At 32.8% G+C, this 14,752-nt stretch overlaps 1 protein-coding gene and 1 long non-coding RNA gene across 8 annotated transcripts in view; one reads left to right on the forward strand and one right to left on the reverse strand.

Annotated features, from left to right (window-relative positions):
* The window catches only part of LOC110654818 (uncharacterized), a 37,511-nt gene extending 26,498 nt beyond the window's left edge, over positions 1-11,013 (forward strand). The window contains exons 3-5 of one of the 6 annotated variants that reach the window (XR_002494775.2): positions 10,039-10,113; positions 10,470-10,554; positions 10,633-11,013. This is a non-coding gene — a long non-coding RNA (uncharacterized LOC110654818). The remainder of the gene's footprint in view (positions 1-10,038; positions 10,114-10,469; positions 10,555-10,632) is intronic. The other 5 variants (XR_002494772.2, XR_009148260.1, XR_002494773.2 and 2 more) reach the window with 5 other exon arrangements.
* LOC110654817 (potassium transporter 10) overlaps positions 1-13,337 on the reverse strand; it is a 42,840-nt gene extending 29,503 nt beyond the window's left edge. The window contains exons 1-6 of one of the 2 annotated variants that reach the window (XM_021810935.2): positions 12,940-13,337; positions 12,289-12,514; positions 10,725-10,970; positions 5,440-5,490; positions 5,075-5,335; positions 4,745-4,912 (exon numbers count right to left, since the gene is read on the reverse strand). In XM_021810935.2, coding sequence (XP_021666627.1) covers positions 4,745-4,912; positions 5,075-5,335; positions 5,440-5,490; positions 10,725-10,970; positions 12,289-12,514; positions 12,940-13,068 — 1,081 coding nt within the window. In that variant the 5' untranslated portion in view covers positions 13,069-13,337. Of the gene's footprint in view, positions 1-4,744; positions 4,913-5,074; positions 5,336-5,439; positions 5,491-5,592; positions 5,612-10,724; positions 10,971-12,288; positions 12,515-12,939 lie in introns of those variants that run through there. The other variant, XM_021810936.2, reaches the window with a different exon arrangement.
* Between the last annotated feature and the right edge of the window lie 1,415 nt (positions 13,338-14,752).

Here is a 14,752-nt window from a genome sequence, read left to right on the forward strand (position 1 = left end):
CAGCAATAAAATAATCCAAAATCACAAATCAAGCAAATACCAAAATAGGATCTAAGAGCCAAACCTTAGAAGTCCTTTAATGGTATACTGGATCAGGCAACAGCACACAGTGGTGGAATGAGGGGGTTGAGGCGACGCCGGCTATGTTGATCGGAGTCGAAATGGCCAGTCGGCGGCCAATGTCTCTCCTGAGCTGGGTGGTAAGAACAAATAGTCACCCTAGATAGATGACCTGCTCTTGTACCATGTAGAAAGAGATAATTCTCCTTAATTTCAATTAATCTGTACATGGGTATATATATACAATTGATTCCTATAATTGTGTTCTACTAATTAGGAAGAAATCCTAAATAAGAAATCCTAAATAGGAATACAGAATACATAATATACAAAAAAATAATATAGAGATTTACTTTTCATAACATGACCCAACTACAAATAAACATTTTATCTCTACAGATATAACCTTCCTATTTTGCCTTTGTTTCTACTTTGTCTAATGTTCCTATCCAAAAGACTATTAAGGAAGCATTATCACATCTAGGCTGGCATAATGCAACGACAGAGGAGATAATTGCTCTCCATAATAATGGTACTTGGGAGTTAGTTCCGTTGCAACAGGACAAATCTACTGTTGGTTGTCTTTGGGTCTATATAGTCAAAATTGGTCCTAAAGGCAATATTGATCAGCTTAAGGCTCACCTTGTAGCCAAAGGTTACACTGAGATCTTTGACCTTGATTATAGTGATACTTTTTCCCCAGTGGCCAAAATTGCATTTGTCGACTTCTTATTTCTCTTGCTGCCATGAATCACTGGACTCTTTATCAATTGGATATTAAAAATGTTTTCTTGCATAGGGAATTGGCTGAGGAAGTGTATATAGAGCAACCACCAAAATTTGTTGCTCAAGGAGAGTCTGACTTAATGTGTCAACCACAACGATCTTTATATGGCTTAAAGCAATCTCCAAAAGCATAGTTTGGTTGATGCAGTGTTGTCAAAAAGTTTGGGATGCTTCAAAGTGAAGATGATCATCCAGTGTTTTATCATCAAAATGATCGTGGTAAATGCATTTATCTAATAGTTTATGTTGATGATATTATCATAACAGATAATGATCATCAAGGGATTTCTCAACTTAGGCAGCATTTATTCAGTCACTTTTAGACTAAACATTTGGGGAAGTTAAAGTATTTTCTAAGGATTGAAGTGGCATAGTCCAAGACATGTATCACTATTTCACAAAGAAAATATACTTTTGGCATACTAGAAGAGACTGACATGTTAAACTGCAAACACGTAGATACTCCCATGGATCCAAATGTTAAACTTGTTCCTACACAAGGGAGCCACAGAAAGATCCTAGTAAATATCGAAGCCTAATTGGTAAGCTTAACTATCTCACAATCACACAACCACATATTTCTCACACTATAAGTGTGGTTAGTTGATTTCTTCAAGCTCCTTGTGATAGTCATTGGAACGCAGCAATTCGCATCCTTAGATACATTGAAGGAGCCCCAGGACAAGGACTATTATATGAAGACAAAGGGCATAGTCAAATTGTGGGATATTCTGATGCAGATTGAGCATATTCTCCGTCAAATAGACAATCTACTTCAGGGTATTTTGTCCTACTTGGAAGAAATCTAATATCTTGGAAAAGTAAAAAGCAAGATGTTGTGGCTAAGCCAAGCACAAAGGCAGAGTACCGAGCCATGGCTTTAGCCACTTGTGAGCTTGTTTGGTTAAAACAACTTCTCCAAGAATTCAAGTGTGGAGACTTTCAACAAATGAAATTGGTTTGTGATAATCAAGCAACATTACTTATTGCTTCCAATCCTGTTTTTCATGAAAGAACAAAACACAGAGGTGGATTGTCATTTCATCTAACAGAAAATTGAGTCAGGATGTATTGCCACCAGTTTCGTGAATTCAAATGACCAATTGGTGGACATCCTTACTAAATCCCTTATAGGGCCTTAGAGGACCTCGAATCGACTATATTTGTAACAAGCTAGGAGCATATGATCTATACGCTCCAGCTTGAGAAAGAGTGTAAGAATGTTGACTATGTGTGAATAGATTGATTTCGTAAGTCATGATATTGATTGTAGGATTGATTATAAGGATATTGATTATATTACCTAAATTGATGTATTTTCAAAACTATATATTAAACCCATTGCTTAAGGGAATAATTAAGCAGTTCATTCCCCAAATCTTTCCTTTCTTTCTCTAAACTTCTACAATATGCATGATCCTCGAGTACCTCGCTTAGAAGTTGTTTTCCGCATTGAGGTATCCAAAATCTACACCTTGAAAAATGACTTCTTTTTCCAAAGTATAGTCATCTCTAGATAAAAGCCTTTACAAATGCAGATTAGGCTGAATCTCTTGATGATAGGATCCACATCAGATTATTGCACCTTTGTTGGTGGTAACCTAGTTACTTGGAGAAGCAAGAAACAAGATGTAATAATTAGATCAAGTGCAGAAGCAGAATATAGAGCTATGGCACAAAACATCTGTGAGTTGTTGTGGTTGCAAAAATTGATGGAAAAGTTGAGGTTGTCAAAGACTAATAGTTTATCTTTATTTTGTGACAACAAAATTATTATTAATATTATCCACAATCCAGTTCAACGTGATAGGACCAAGCACATGGAGATTAATTTGCACTTCATAAAGGAGAAGATTGTAGATGGTTCATTGACTGTGACTTGTGTGACTTCAAAGGAGCAGCTGGCTGAAATATTTACAAATGGTCTAAGCATCAAAGTATTCCACACTTTAGTTTGCAAGTTGGACATCTAATATCCAGGAACCAAATTAAGGGAGAGTGTTGGAATCCCTTGATTTTAGGAATACAGATTATTAGGCAGTAATTGTATTTTTCTATTATAATTAGCTTCTTACTTTTTAGTTTCCTACTTACGTATGATTCTTTGTATATAAATGGGAGCCTTGTATATCACCTTTTACTATTAAGAAATACAAAGAAAATTCTCTCAAATATCATTTTCTTACATCTATCAGTATAGAACAAATAAATGAAACAAAACTATCATCTAATACTGTATGTATGCCCAAAATAGAATATAAAGCTCATCTGAAATTTCTCCACACTTCAATCTTATGTGTAGCAAAAACTTTAACCATACATTGAAAAAGCTCATCAAATGCATTAACTGCTTCTCTAAACAACTTTCTCCTCCTTGCATTATCTCTCTCAATATATGAGACCATGAGTTATCTTCTTTTGCCACTGCAGTTTTAAGTACTGTACTAAGTCTTCATAATCAGTCTTTGAAGTATAAATTTAACAACTTATTTTCTTCTGCTTTAATTTGCGACTTTGTTTATTATCATCATCAGATGCAGACATTGCATAATGCACACATGTCTTGTGCTGAACATTTCCTATTTGGAGAATCCAAAACAAAACCTTAAAAGTAGAATGATTTGATATACTGTATTAGCCTTTTTAACCAATAGCTAACACACATTGAAAAGGAGCTCTAGTGTTATCACTTATCAGAGGTTGCCTCTATTACAAGAAGTGCTTGGTCCATGCTTCAGTCCTAGTGAAACGGTAAGGAAAACAAAACAACACAATGATTATGAAAATTTGATTCCGTTAATCAAAAGCCTAACAAAACATGCTGCCAGATATATTCTTTAATGTCTAAGAATCACATCCCTAATAATTGCTGGAAAACTATATCATATCCCTTGGTCAGTGATTTACCAATCATGGACATCTGCACCTATCTCTTGGTCAAAAGATTTTTCATGTCATGGACATGTGAACTTTACTTAAGAGAAAATTTTCTATTCATGAGGGAGCTTTTTCTCGAATAATTAAGTTATGTATTGAGGATAAGTAGGTGTATTACTTCTACAATAGCTCCCACTTCGCTTTCTATCATTTTTTTTATCCCATTTATGAATGAGCATTACAGTGGTTGACTTAAAAGTTTTTTAGTGGGGGCAAACTTAATAACATAAATCATCATTTTTTTAATATACAAAACATAAGTTCATTCACACTAATGTCAATAATAATGGTAATAAATCAAATAAACATTCTTGATGTATAAAAAGAAAAAGATAAGGAATTAATAAATTCTAAGCATCCACCTATCAAGTATAAGCACTATTAGCTATTCATCTAAGAATCTTTTAAATAAATTTACATTTTGATGGATAATTTCAATCCATTTTGTCTTTTGGGCCTCAAGCGTTATGTTAGCTAAAAGAATTGTAAGGTCTTTTACTCAAGGGAGAGGGGATTTGAAACCCTTATATTCTGTACTAGAGAAAAGGCAGCTGACTAGACAAGTTATAAGGATAAAGTGCTTGCAATTATGAATTAATCACAAATCCTCGGTTTAAAAAAAAAAATTGGTAGTCATAGAAAATAAATTTTCCTTTTAAATGAAAATTTGACAACAAACTCCACTGGGGCAAAGAAGCACGATAGGAGAAATGACAAGACTCAGGAGTAGGGGTTAGGGATAGGGTCCATGATGGCACTTGGCCTCACTGCGCTCGATGTATTTCCACCCTTGGGCTTTTGAAACCTTTCATGCAATCCCTTTTTAAAATTAGACAAGCACCTTTTTTTTTTCATTTTTGTGTTTGTGTGTGTGCTTCAGCATCCTTTCAGTGACTTATATCCTAAGCTCCATAAGACATAAGAAAATAGAAAATAGAATATATGTAAGTTTGGAACAAACCTGGAATAGAACGATAAAATGCATCAACTACATGATTTGGATTTTTCAAGAGGTATGCAGCTTGTCCAGAATAGGCAAAAATAAGGCATGGAAAAACAATTGCTGTGAATGCAATCTGTATCGATAATACTGGAAAATGGGACAGGTCAGCAAAAAGGGCCTCTGTTCCTGTAATAGTTCACAACTAGTCATCAGAGCCCGTTCATTGATTTATTCTTTATAATTTTCATTTTTCATGTGACTTACTCCCTAATTTTGATGAATGTCAAATGGGTTTATATAGAATGAAAGCGAACTAACTAAATTAAACTAGAGAACATGAAGTTTTACCTGTTATGCTAAGCATAATACCTCCAAGAGAGAGCCAACCATCTTTCCCTCCTTTTTTAAAGTATCGATATATATACACAGGAGAAAAAGCTTTCAACACTTCTTTGTCATATTTCAAAATGTTGAATATGCCAATACCTCCAATCAAGAGAAACCAGAGGAGCACAATTGGGGCAAAGAGCCAACCAACCCTATCTATACCCTGGTGTTGCATACAAAACAGGCCTACTAATATCACAACAGCGACAAATACAACTATATCTGTTTCATAGAAAACAAAAAAAAAAAAAAAAAAAAAAAAACTACTTAAAACCTCTTTGGATTCCAATATAAGAAAATTTTCAGATTTAGGACAAAGGAGATACCACTAGTCATCTTGGGATGGTCTAATTTTATTCCTTGCACTGCCGATAGCACTGCCAAAAAAGTACAAGAAAGAATGATTGTGATTAAGGTATATTAAAGTAATAAATATTCACAGAATTAGAACAAAATATCCCATTAGTAATAGTTAGTACCCTTAGTTCAAGCATTGAGATATAACAACCGTTCAAACAATTTTGAGGTTAACAGTGTCAACCTTTGGTTGCTTCTAATCTTTCCTCTTACTCTCCTTTCCAAGGAATTTCTCCTTCTGAAACAAAAATGGCTAAATTAAAGCCCTTTGGCAAAGGCTCAACAATTCAAGATCTCATGCCAGGGGTGTTCCACTCATTAAACCAAGACTGAGACCACGAAATATTAGATCTAGGTCTCAGTAAACTGAAACTTGGGTTGTGTCATCTGATATTAAAGTTTAGACTTGCCTCATGGCAAGGCTTTTAACATCCCAAACAAAATTGCACATTAAGAGCATTTCCATCTTGATTGTCAAACAGAAGGGTAAGTTGTAATAAGATCACGTAAGTTCCATACAAGTATTAATATAGTTAACTTTTTCTCATGGCTCACTCAAATCAAAGCCCAATATCTTCCATACAAAGCTTTTATTAATTTGAACATCTAGCAGATATTTCCCAGATTGGGCCGCCAAGGCATCATCAGTAAGTAAAAGAACTAATTAAGTCATGGTATAAACTTAGGGGTACCAGATAGATTCTTTACTAACACCAATTCACATTATTCACCACATGTTACTGATGCAGTGGTAAAATAAAAGGACATTAACTAGATGCTGAGCACGATTAATTGGCATATGAATTGATGAGGAAGTGCTTTGAATTGGTAGCTATAATGGTTTGAGCATTTTTTTTGTTAGCGGATTCTACCTAATAGCCTAAAGATGCTATGCTGAGAGACCCATGAGCTAATGAGAGCATCCCCAAACTTTATATCAACAAGTCAAGACTTGCCCTGCATATGCAGGCTCATCCAAAGCTCACTGAAAAAATCACAACAACAATAGATGAAAAAACAATAACTATTTTGAGCCTGCATAGCATAGTGTTGTCTCAAACGAATAGGCACTCACATCATAAATGAACTCATGTCACAGTATGGTCCCTTGAGTTATGAAATGTTATGTTAGAGTCTATACATGGGACAGAGGTCCTGCTTTGGACTCTTCGCCTGAGGCCCCCACTAAAGTTTGTGAAATGAACAAAACAACTGACGTAGAACAAAGGGAAAGAATAAAAAAACAAAGAAAAAAATCAAGGACCAATCCTTGAAAAAAAGAGAACTGATTCTAAAGATAATATTAAGCTTATAGAAATTGTCATAACAAAACTTCTAACAATGAAAAACCTAGGTCTTATTTATAGGATTAGGAATCCCAATCTCATTAGGATTAAAGAACCCTAATTCAATCATAATTAGGAATTGAAGAATCCCAATTTAATTAGGAACCTAATCTATTTAGGATACACAATCATAAAAAAAACTAAAATTCTTATTAAACTAAAATTCTTATTTTTTATATTTTTTCTTAAAATAAGTACTCCTAAAATCTTTAGAAGTGTATTCTGCATCATTCCCCCTTGGTTAAAAAGAACTCGACTCCGTAGAGTTGACTTGCAAATATGCATTCAAGAGTGAAGGATCTAGGCTCTGGAATTCCTCGTGTGATCCAAGTAGCATCAGAAGTAGGACGGCCTTGCCACTTGACAAGAAATCTACGAAATCCACCTTGTGAGGAAGTAACGAACTCATCATTAAGCACAATGTGAATGATATCTCTCGACTAAGGAACTGATGACGACTTTGGCACAAGTTGACCTGCAGAAACACTAGAAGGCAAAATAGGAGGCTCAAAGGTGCCTTGATAAGGTGATAGTCCCCCACGTTGAAAACAGGACTAATATTCATATCTTTAGATAAGTCAAGTAAATATGCATTAGATCCAAGTTTTTGAAAAATGGAGAAAGGGCCAATGACTCAAGCATGAAGTTTCTTTAGAGAATTTTTAGGAAATCTTCCATGGCGAATATGAACCATGACATAATCACCAACATTAAATTCTTTATTGCTACAATGCACATTAGCAACAAGCTTGTAATTTTCATTACTTAAAGCAATCTTTCGCCTAAACTCAGCATACAATTCATGAATATGTTGAGCAAAAATTCAGCAGGTTGGGAAACACGAATATCAAGTGGAAGAGGAACAAGGTCAACTAGGGTACGGAGAGAATAGCCATGAACAATCTCAAAAGAGCTCTTACCTGTGGAACGATTTACTGAATTGTTACAAGCAAACTCTGCAATAGAAAGAACCAAATCCCAATTACCTTGCTTCTCTCTTACAAGACACCTAAGCAAATCATTCAAGCTAAGATTCACAACTTCAGTTTGACCATCTGTTGAGGGTGAAAAGCTGAAGAAAATTTCAATGTTGTGCCAAACAACTTCTAAAGTGTCTTCCAAAAGTAACTAATAAACTTAACATCTCTATCAGACACCATAGAAGAAGGTAAACCATGCAATTTGACAACTTTCCTAAATAACAATGCAGCTACATGTGAAGCATCACATATCTTGTTACATGGAATGAAATGCGCCATTTTTGAAAATCTATCCACTACTACTAAGATAGAATCATGCCCCCGAGCTGTTTTAGGTAACCCAAGAACAAAATCCACACTCACATCTTTCCAAGGGGTATGTGGAATAGGAAGAGGAGTGTACAAACCAGTGTTATATTTCTTAGCCTTAGCTAACTGACAAGTAAGTTACTGTGAGACAATCCTAGCAACATCTCTCTTTAATGAAGGCCAATAGAATCTATCCTCAACAAATGCAATGGTCTTATCTTTTCCAAGATGTCCTGCTAGTCCACCTGCATGTAATTCCCATACTAAAAATTCTCTAAGTGAAGTACGAGGAATACACAATTTAGTGACCTTAAATAAATAACCATCATGAATAACAAGATCAACAAAATCACGACAATTACCTGCATTCACCTCTTGAAAAATAAGACCAAAATCAGAACAAGTATCATAATCATCTTTTCAAATCCAATGACATTTGCACTCATTTCATGAAGAACAATTGTTATACAACTAAGTGCATCAGCTGCTTTATTCTCAACACCAGAACGATGTTTAAGAACAAACGAATACTCATTAAGAAACTCAACCCACCTAGCATGTCTAGAATTCAATTTCTTTTGTGAGTTCAAATACCTCAATGCTTGGCGATCAGAAAGCAAAACAAACTCTTGTGGCAATAAATAATATCGCTAATGACGAAGAGACTAGACTATAGCATAAAACTCCCTATGATAAGTGGAATACCTTTGTTTAGTCTCATTGAATTTTTCACTAAAGAATGCTATAGGATGACCTTCTTGACTCAAGACACCTCCAATAACAACATCTAAAGCATCACAAGAAACTTCAAAAACTTTATCAAAATTAGGATGCCCTAAAACAGATGCTTCAGTTATTTTCAACTTAATATCATCAAATGCTTTATTAGCGGCTTTAGTCCAATCAAACTCACCTTCCTTAAGACAATTAGTAATAAGGGCCATGATTGAACTAAATCCTCTAATGAATCTTCTATAAAAGTAGCCAATCCATGAAAGCTAAATATCTCAGAAACTGTTTTAGGTGTGGGCCACTCTTTAATGACTCTTACTTTTTCAGGATCAGCTGCTATGCCTTGCGCAGACATAATAAAACCTAAGAAAAGCACTTTAGATTGCATAAAAGAACACTTCTTAAAGTTAACATATAATTTTGCTTTCTTAAGAGTATCAAGAACCTGTCGAAGATGATCCAAATGCTCTTCTTTAGATTTACTGTAGGTAAAAAAAATCATCAAAATAAACTACCAAAAACTTACCAATAAAGATTGTAAAACATGACTCATGACACGCATAAAAGTACTAGGTGCATTAGACAATCCCAAAGGCATCACTAACCATTCATACAATTCTTCTTAGGTTTTAAAAGCAATTTTCCACTCATCTCCTGGTCTAATTTTAATTTGATGATACCCACTACGCAAGTCAATTTTAGAGAACACACAAGTTCCTGCAAACAAGTCCAACATATCCTCAAGTCCAGGAATTGAGAACCTATATTTAATAGTGATCTTGTTTATAGCTCTACTATCCACGCACGTTCTCCAGGAACCATCTTTCTTAGGTGTCAAGAGTGCAGGAATAGCACATGGGCTAAGACTATGCCTAACAAAGCCCTTAGTTAAAAGAGAACTAATTCTCAAGATATTATTAAGCTTATAGAAATTGTCATAATAAAACTGCTAACAATGAAAAACCTAGGTCTTATTTATAGGATTAGGAATCCCAATCTCATTAGGATTAGAGAACCCTAATTCAATCATATTAGGAATTGAAGAATCCCAATATAATTAGGAACCTAATCTATTTAGGATACACAATCATTAAAAAACTAAAATTCTTATTAAACTAAAATTCTTGTTATCTATATTTTTTTCTAAACTAAGTACTACTAAAATCTTTAGAAGTGTATTCTGCATCGATGACTTTTTCAGAATTTGGGAGCAGTCCAGAGCAAAATGAGGGGAGAAAAATCCAATGAAGAACATGTGCTCCCCAGTGCTCCAATGGTATCAGTAAAACAATAGTTCAATTCTGTTTTGTAATGCACACATAAGACACAAATTCAAGCAACTCAAACTACTCTCTAACTACACAAATTTTTATCATTTATTAAAGGCACCAAATGCAAAACACTTTTTAAGTCCACTTTTATTTCTATTTTTTAGCGCAAATGCATATTGACTTGCATGTTTGTTTGTCTCACACAATCCTATGGAAATGTAACTCACTTTCTGGAAAATTTTGATATTAAGATCTGAAGTTTCAAATATTTCCTTGTGATTTTCAAATTTTTCAAGCCCAATATTATTTTAGGAATTAACACAGATGACTTTTTTCTTTCTCCTTTTTCTTCCTTCCCAAGTTTTACGTTTCCAAAAGCAAGAGTGTTCAAGCTGCAATATAATATGAGAAACTGAAAACTTTCTTCTCTGATCTAGGGATTATGGGTATTTTTTTCTTATCATTTGTTTTATTTCATACACAATTTGCAGTCTTATTCACTTGTTTTTTTAACATATTTACAGACAATCAAATTATATATACCACCTTTTGTCTACAGAGAGCTATCAAAGGAAGTATATTTAGATTTAAGTTCACAGCTGAAAAGGAAATATACCTGATATAGCTGGCGTGAGAATTCCATCCCCAATAACCATGGAGGAGCCAACAAGAACAAGTAAAAGAAGTGCATTCTTCCTGAAAGAGTGTCCTTCCAACCATCTCTTTGTCTTTGCAGCAAATGATTTTTCATAAATTGTAGAACGGCTATAAGTTGTTAGCTGTTCATCTGTATGATCTTGGTTAGGGATAGTCTTTACATTAGCGTGCCGACAAAGTAGTGAATAAAGTGCAAATGTTCCACCTGCAACACAAAATATATTAATTCAAAAGATGCTTTCACTCCCCACCGGCTTCAGAATTACATATGTAAACCACGTTGAAAGAGTGGGTACTAACTAGTTGTTCAGCTAGGATAAGCAAGAAGACCCAATGAAACATGAAATCATCAAAGAAAATAGAATGCTAAGAAAGCATAAGTGATAGAAATAGAAAATTATAAGTACACAAACATACATGAGTCTGTTTTTCCCTGAATGTAAATTCATCATCATTCACATCAAATTGGTTAATGAAGCATCATGCAACGATAGTAAGGAAACACCAGAGAGGCAGTCATTGCGCAACGCATGAAAGACTTAAGGAATTAGGTTGATAAATGGAAATCACAAGGTGGTAAAACTTAAGAGGAGAGAAACATGTGACTTTCAAGTTTAAGCAATTACAAGTTGACAAATGGAACTTTGGCTAAAATAAAAGTGGGGAAAAAAAAGGAGGCAACAAAAGTTGTAATTAGGTCCAAAGAAGACCACCCTCAAATTGAGCTTGGTGGTGGAAAGACAATGTAAAATGAAAAATATTGAAAATTTGACTATGATGAAAATATGACAAATAGTTGCGAGAATTTGAGAAGAAAAAAACATGGCAGCATAAGTTTTAGGTGTTGCAAGCAAGTAGACCACCCTCAAAGGAAGCTTGGTGGTGGAAAGAGAAGGTACAATCAACTAATATAGAAATTTGGCTATGATGAAAATTTTGCAAACAAATAGTTGCAGAAATTTAAGAAGACAAAAGAAAATATGCAGTGGAAGTTTTAGTTATGTTGAAAGGCAATAGATCATCCCCATAGGAAGCTTGGAGGTGGAACTAGAACGTGCAATGTGTAATGAAGACCAAACAGAACTATTACAAGAATCACCCCAAGTGCCAGAATGAAGATGCTTGTGAAAAGGATAAATTAGCCAAAATTGATGCTAAGAAGTTAGTAAGATTAAACAAAGCCAGTGGAGAGAATAATGAAAGGCAAATACATGGGTTTCTACAAATCAGAACAGACAAGGGAAGAGAATATTGGAACTTAAGTCAAATTGTCAAAGATGAAGCCAAAAAAGTTTGGTAAATGATCAAGAAAACGGGGATAAGTTATTCTGATAAGCTCTTTAATAAAAGCCATAACGAAAATGTTAGAAATCTAAACAGTCTGGTTGACAAAAAGGTATGTAAATTATAAAGGGATTAGGACATCAGAGAACAAAGAAACTTTATATGAAAAATGGGTAGGAAAACCATGTGGCACTGATGGTGTAAACTTTAAAACAAATTAGAAGTCGAAATTACTTCACCTTGACCATTGTCATTTGCTCTACAAACAATTAAAATATACTTCAAGAGTGGAATAAATGTGAGGGAATATATAATCAACGACAGAGCTCCAATCACATCTTCTGGATCTTTGATTCCATCAGGAAATGTATTGTAGAAGACATACAAGGGCGAAGCGCCTAGATCTCCATAGACCACTCCAAGGCTTTGGAATGCGAGGCACAAAAGTAATAAGGTGGAAGATTTCTGAAAGAAACAAAAACAAATCAGCAAAGAAAACAAATTTCGAGACCTTAGTATCCTCATAATCTCCTTATCACTTTGTTGGACTAGAATGGTATCTTGAATAAACACCAACTATATAGCATACGGAGTTGTCAACAACAATGCTACTCAATTTCATTCATAAACTCCTTTCAGGAGGAGATATGCCCAAGTTTATATGTAGCACAAAGCCTTTATCCAAACCAAATGGACTGGCCTAACTCCAACGAAAACTAGCTCAAGGGAAGAGATTTGTCCAAATCTTATATGTAGTACAAATCTTATATGGCTGTAAATAAGAAAGGCCTTAGATGCAGTTCAGCTTACCAATGTAACTTCCAATTAGTACAAAAGATAGCTCAGGAGAGAGGAAAGTAAAATGGTCTGGAAATAGAAATGCTTTGTACCTTTTCCTCATACTTATTCTTAAGTCTCCCAGCTTCTGCATCCATGGGCTGATCCAACTTCTGATCCAAAACCCAGATTTTACTTTTATAACCAGATTCTTCATTATCACCCTTTCCTTTTGAAGCCATTTTTCAAATAACCCAAATGAAATGTCTATAAGCCTAACCAAAAACCAGGGTTTAAACCTTCAAATCAACGCCAATGAAATTATTAGACTAAAATTCAACAAGAACCCAAAATAACCCAGTAAAGATGCATACTAACAGTGAAGCACAAAGAACAGTGATACGGGTGAGAATCTGAGAAACTGGTCTCTTGACAGTCAACAGTGATGAGTAATGAGTTGTGAATAGGTCCATGCTGATCCGTACTTCCACAGTAGTCATCACTGCCTTCATTTCTTTGTCGTTTTAGATTATGGAGATTTGTGTCCATACATCTTATTTGTGTTATAGAATCAATTATAAGGTAATAATATAAAGAATCAATTATTTATATAAATGATAATATATTCCCCAAGCCAAGTGATTTTACTAATACGCATTTTTGAAACAGTTAATTAGCGTCCAAGCCTATTAATATTTTTAAAATTTAAGTTTATTCTAAAACCAATTAGCATGCACTGTAAATTATTTAAATTCATTCTAAACTCATCATTATTACTAAAAAAAATTTTAAACTCATAAATTACGTAAAAATAATTTTAATTAATAATTTAAATTTAAAAATTTTATAAAATATTTAAATTTTATTTTATATAAAATAAAAAATATATAAAATTTATAAATATTATTATAAAAAATTATATTTTATATTTAATTAAATATTTATATAAACGATTAATAATAGATACCTAACATACAAATTTCAAATCTGACTCGAATTCATAACAAGTATTAAATTTTAAATCCAAACTCATTATAAACCTGATTATATACTATCTAAACTCATTCTATTAAAATTCGGTCTAACCGAATATTTGCAAAAATTAAACTTGTTAACATCCTTAGAGAAAATTCTTTGCTTTTAGACATAAAATATAGAACTAATGAGATTTAAGTTTTCAAAATTAGGACGCTTTTAATTTAAATTTCAATTAAAGTTAATAATATTTTTTTTATTTTATTTTTTATGTTTTTAGATTAATTTTGAATTTTTTAGTATTTAATATAAAATAAAAAAATTATTGATATTTTGGACTTACTCGTTTTATAATAATATAAATAATAAAATAATTAATTTTTAAATAATATTAGTTTTTTATGGATGTTATTTTATACTCTGTATAAATTCGTGATTTCAATTTTTATATATAATTTTTCATATATGATATAATATATGAAAATTCTATTAAGTTTATAATATTGTAGAGTTTTTTTTAATTTTTTTATTTAATTTTATGAAATTCTTACTACTTAAAATAAATTATTTTTTAGTTTTTATTAACACAAAAAAATTACAAAAAAAAATTAAAGAAAAGATAGTGATGCAATTAATAAAAAGTTAATATATATAATAAATTTCATTATATATTTTTATTTATATAAATATAATTTTTTATTGCTAACTATCGAACTTAAAAAATTGATAAAATGACTATTTTACAATTAAATTTATAACTTTTAAATTTGGATTAAATTTTTAGAAAATTCACTTACCAACTCACCTAAAAATTACTAATAAAATAGAATTTATATTTAAATACAAGATAAATCAAACCAATTAAATTAAAATTTTTAAATAATAAGAAAATTTTATTTTCTTTTTAGCCAATTAAAATAGAGAATACTAATTTATCATTACACATGTAAC

Source organism: Hevea brasiliensis, chromosome 4 (genome assembly GCF_030052815.1).
Source record: "Hevea brasiliensis isolate MT/VB/25A 57/8 chromosome 4, ASM3005281v1, whole genome shotgun sequence".
Taxonomy (NCBI): domain Eukaryota; kingdom Viridiplantae; phylum Streptophyta; class Magnoliopsida; order Malpighiales; family Euphorbiaceae; genus Hevea; species Hevea brasiliensis.